Below are 2605 nucleotides of genomic sequence, written 5' to 3' on the forward strand. Positions count from 1 at the left end.
TTTATTCGATCTTTAATTTGATCCTATGATGAAATGATAACTTTCACAGCCATTTCACAGTTCAATAAGACTTGATAGAATGTGCTTAGGATAAGTTACTTATAAATAATGATGCTAAGTAATGGTGATAATGTTATTTTTATATAATAAAAAATACCTAATATCCTAAGAGCCCTGTTTTTAGTGGTCCTAGATTAAGTTTTAGTGAAGTTGTGAAATAAATTTTCAATAGCACAAAATACGCCATAGAATAGCTGATTTAAATTTGTCACTGTTCTTATAAACTTGAAAATCTATAGATGATTATTGTCCAATATTTACAGTAACAGGATTTCTTTAAGTTGAATTAAATTCATTGAGAATAGAACATCATTGTTAGTAAAAGATTAACGGAAGAATAATTGGTCATTTTAAAATGTTTCATAAAGAATGATGGACTTCAGTATAGTTATCAAATGCTAAGGTGAATCAGTTCAGGTTATTACTATCTTATAAGTGATTTTACACTGCCACTTTCTATGGAATAAAAATGTAAGATTATGCTGTATTTAACTCTGCAAAAGCTGGAACGTTTTTGATGACAGTCAAGTAATTAGTAAAGACACACTTTAATGATTTCTCTATTAATTAAAGGTGATATTTTTTATATCATCAATTGATTATCACAACTAATATTTTTTCATTGAAGTTGCATCAAAAATGTTCAAGCTAACCTGCATAAGTAACAAATTTTTGTATAACTTACTTACTGTTTATACTAAATAATAATAAAAATATTATTTTTTACTTTTTGTTTTATTTCTTTCTTACACAATTAATCACAAAAATATGGTTTATAATATTATTAACAATTTTTGTCATGACATGGCACCTAATCTAAACTTATACCTACAAAAACATTGTTTTGTACTAGTTGACACTTACAAATACTTAACTACAAAAAAAATACTGATTTGGTACTAAACACTAAATCAATTGATTAAAACTTCTATGTTAAATAAAATCTTTTAAAGAAGCTAAAGAGTAACTGGATAGACTAAGAGAAAAAAGTCTCTGAATAGTATATATCTCTTAAATGTATTACATGGTTGAAAGTATAGGATTGAGAACAAGGATTTAAAAAACATGATGTCAGATCATTAAATTTGCGAGTCTAAATATTAAACACTAGGATACATATAAACTTATCAAAATTCACATTTTGATCACAGACAAATTCTAACTTCTAAACTACATACATATTTAAAAAAAGGGCTTGGCCCTATAAATACAAAATTCCTACAATAAAATAAAAACAATTACTTTCTGTTGGCGTAGAAAGCTTCCATTGACTCCTGCTCTTCAATAGTATGATGCAGAATTGTGTCAAATCCTTTGTAGTGGAACTTTCCAACAAACTTCTTGCCTTCGAGCATGTACGGAAACCATATTTCATCATCAGGCCACATTTTAGAGAAAGGTAAATCTTTGATATTGAACCATTTCGGCGCCATTTCTTCAGTTTCTTTGGGAGTTCCCTCAAAGGTTTTTTGTGACGAAAACTCGAACGTCCATCATGACCGGTTCTTCATGAAAAGTAAATTCTAAGTGCGCAATATTAATTAAATCACTTGGTTTAAACCGTCATTCTACTTTCTTCAGACAATTCACGCACTGCAGCCTCTATTATTGTTTCATGAGGTTCCACTTTGCCGCCAAAACCATTCCATTTGTTCATGCCGAAACCACGTTTTTTTAAACCCAACAATATCTGATCTTCTTTGCGTAAAAACACGAGGGTAAAAAGTTTTGTCAGTGACATAACTAGATTGGAATATTGCAGTTTTCATTCAAAAGAATACTACAATTTATAAAATGAGCGCCGTCGACTGCACTCAGCTGCGTAAAGAAAAGAGCGGAGCGGAATGTCAGTTTTCTTGACAGCTCAATGTAAACAAAGTTTTGTCAAATAAACGCGTTTTGTAGCTTCGTGAATCAATTTATAATTACGTTTAAAATTAACAAATGGAGTGCTAAGAACCAAACAAAGTTCTAGTCTTCAAATACCCATTGTGATTATTTGAGATTAGCTTAAATCATATGATAGGATTAAGTCATCAATTATATAAGTTTGCTAATTCGAGGAATCAAGTTTCAAGGATTTAATAGGAACTTAAGTACGCTTGAAGTTTATGGATTTTACATTATGCAAATCTATAAACTTAAAGATTAAGTAAATTTGAAATAAGGTATAATCTGTAGATATAGTTACCGACTAAAACAGTGTTTTATAATAATTTTATAAACTGTATAATTACGACTTCTATCATGAGACAAACAGAAGCTGTTACTTTCTTAAACTGTCTCTTTTTATTCATTGTTTTCCTGGGATTTCTTTTATTTACTCTTGTGCTTTTTAAAATAATTGCATTTAATTTTTGGAGTACAATCCAAAACAATTGTTCAGGATTGGACGGCGTCTAACATAGGTCGCTTTTACCTTTTGTTATTAAAGTAATTTCGAGATCTGGACATGGGTGGTTACAAGTCCATTGTGTTAGACCAACAAAAATCCGAAGTAAGAGCGCTATAACTGGGGGATATTCTTAATAAAATATCTTTGTTA

General features: G+C 29.6%; 1 protein-coding gene across 1 annotated transcript; it reads right to left on the reverse strand.

The window, feature by feature from the left end:
* Positions 1-1056: 1056 nt before the first annotated feature.
* LOC113507042 (7,8-dihydro-8-oxoguanine triphosphatase-like) lies at positions 1057-1983 on the reverse strand. The gene is given in 3 exon segments (XM_026889897.1): positions 1057-1535; positions 1537-1617; positions 1619-1983. Coding segments are annotated over 3 exon segments (501 nt in total). The 5' UTR covers positions 1802-1983; the 3' UTR covers positions 1057-1298.
* Between the last annotated feature and the right edge of the window lie 622 nt (positions 1984-2605).

The sequence above is a fragment of the Trichoplusia ni genome, unplaced genomic scaffold, assembly GCF_003590095.1.
Source record: "Trichoplusia ni isolate ovarian cell line Hi5 unplaced genomic scaffold, tn1 tig00000385, whole genome shotgun sequence".
In the NCBI taxonomy this organism is placed as follows: Eukaryota; Metazoa; Arthropoda; class Insecta; order Lepidoptera; family Noctuidae; genus Trichoplusia; species Trichoplusia ni.